Source organism: Anopheles cruzii, unplaced genomic scaffold, assembly GCF_943734635.1.
Source record: "Anopheles cruzii unplaced genomic scaffold, idAnoCruzAS_RS32_06 scaffold03852_ctg1, whole genome shotgun sequence".
NCBI lineage: Eukaryota > Metazoa > Arthropoda > Insecta > Diptera > Culicidae > Anopheles > Anopheles cruzii.
In genome coordinates, this window is record NW_026457437.1 from 1 (window position 1) to 1,753 (window position 1,753).

The following is a 1,753-nucleotide window of genomic DNA, read 5'->3' on the forward strand; positions in this document are numbered from 1 at the left end:
CACCAGCACTCCAAGCTGCTTTTGGTGAACGCACACTACTCGATCGATTTTCCCGAATCCTCTCCACCGAACCTCATCCCCGTCGGTGGGTTACAGATCCGGGACCCGGAACCGCTACCCACCGATCTGGAACAGTTTGTAAATGCCAGCCGGAAGGGTGCGGTTCTGTTCTCGCTCGGCACCAATATTCGCAGCGATCAACTCGGTGAAGCGCGGCAGCGTATGATCATCGAGGCGCTTGGTCAGCTGCCCGAATATCACTTTCTGTGGAAGTTCGAGACCGACCTTCAGCTCAACCTACCATCGAATGTTATGGTGCGGAAGTGGTTTCCACAGAACGACATTCTAGCCCACCGTAAGACCAAAGCGTTCGTGACGCACGCTGGACTGCTGAGCACACACGAAGCCACGTGGTACGGTGTACCAATCGTGGGCATTCCGTTCATTGCCGATCAACACCGGGTAAGACAGTACGGCAGTAGGCGAACTCAATCCTCTCCGTAGGCTTGACCCCACCTGGTTTTTCAGAATCTAGAACGCTGCGTTCGTAAAGGCGTGGCACGGCGTGTCATCTTCCAAACCATGAGCAGCGACAAGCTGAAGCAGGCCTTGCAGGACGTATTGGAGGATCCCAAGTATCGCACCCGCATGGCGGCGCAGTCGGCACTGTTTCGCGATCAGCCCGAGAAACCGTTGGCACGCGCCGTCTGGTGGATCGAGTGGGTCCTGCGTCACCCGAACGCGACGGAGCTGGAGTCGCCCGTGCTGAAGCTGGGATTTCTCAGAACGAATCTGGTCGACGTAGGCCTCTTTCTGCTATGTATTCCGCTCGTTGGTGTGCTCGTGTTTATGAGACTCGTGCTGCGAAGGGCAAGGCGACCGACGGTAACGACTGCGGGGGGCAAAAAACTGAATTGAAATGGCATGCTGCTATGCCATTTCAATTCCGTTTTTTGTCTTAGCAGCAAAAGCATCAGATTAGTGGGGTGTGGCAGGTGAAACCAATTGCTCAAACAACTTTGTACGACGCAATCGAAGTTCGTTACCGGCAGACGGTCCCGAAGGAGCTCCCGAGCTATGGGGCACCCTCGAAGTTTTCCAAGTACCAATTGGCGGCCATCATCCGCCACTAGAACGTGTATATAACAGATAGGCCAACCGAGCAGTAGTGCCAGACTAGTTTCTACGGTTCTCCACGTTCACATCACAACGACGCATCATTCACGATGTCCTTCAGTGTTCTTCGAATCCTGCCTGTGCTCACGTTGCTGCTGGTGGTTCCCTTCACGATGGCAGCGACCGTCTGTGGCATCGAACAGAAGACAGAATACGGTACTCTACTCAGCGATTTTTGTACCGCTATAACCACCTTAACTGGGCTAATTCAAGCCAGCCTCGCTCCAACCGCTTTCTGCGTATAATCCGGCGTGTCGGATAAAATGAGATCTTCGGAGAGGACAAACACCGGGCCATCTAGGAAGGATCATCGGAATAGAGACAGACGGCACCGACATCGTAATAAAATATATCGCAACGTATTCTAATAAACGCTTTAAACTCGCTCTACAAGTGATTCGTTTTCGTGTTTTATGAACGATCGACCAAGTGATCTCTTTATAAGGCTATCACTAAATGGAAACACAGTAGCCTGTCGTGGAAGCTTCCCATGGTTACGACACTTTGGCTTTGTGACCCACGATGTACGTTTTTGGGCGAAACCGGGAAAACACCTTTTGGACCAATACGATCACTA

At 52.3% G+C, this 1,753-nt stretch overlaps 1 protein-coding gene across 1 annotated transcript; it reads left to right on the forward strand.

Moving 5' to 3' along the window:
• Positions 1-6: 6 nt before the first annotated feature.
• LOC128277091 (UDP-glucosyltransferase 2-like) lies at positions 7-885 on the forward strand (the record flags this gene model as incomplete). The annotated part of the gene is made up of 2 exons (XM_053015540.1): positions 7-462; positions 529-885. Coding segments are annotated over 2 exons (813 nt in total), but the record flags the coding sequence as incomplete, so codon positions are not given.
• Positions 886-1,753: the final 868 nt, after the last annotated feature.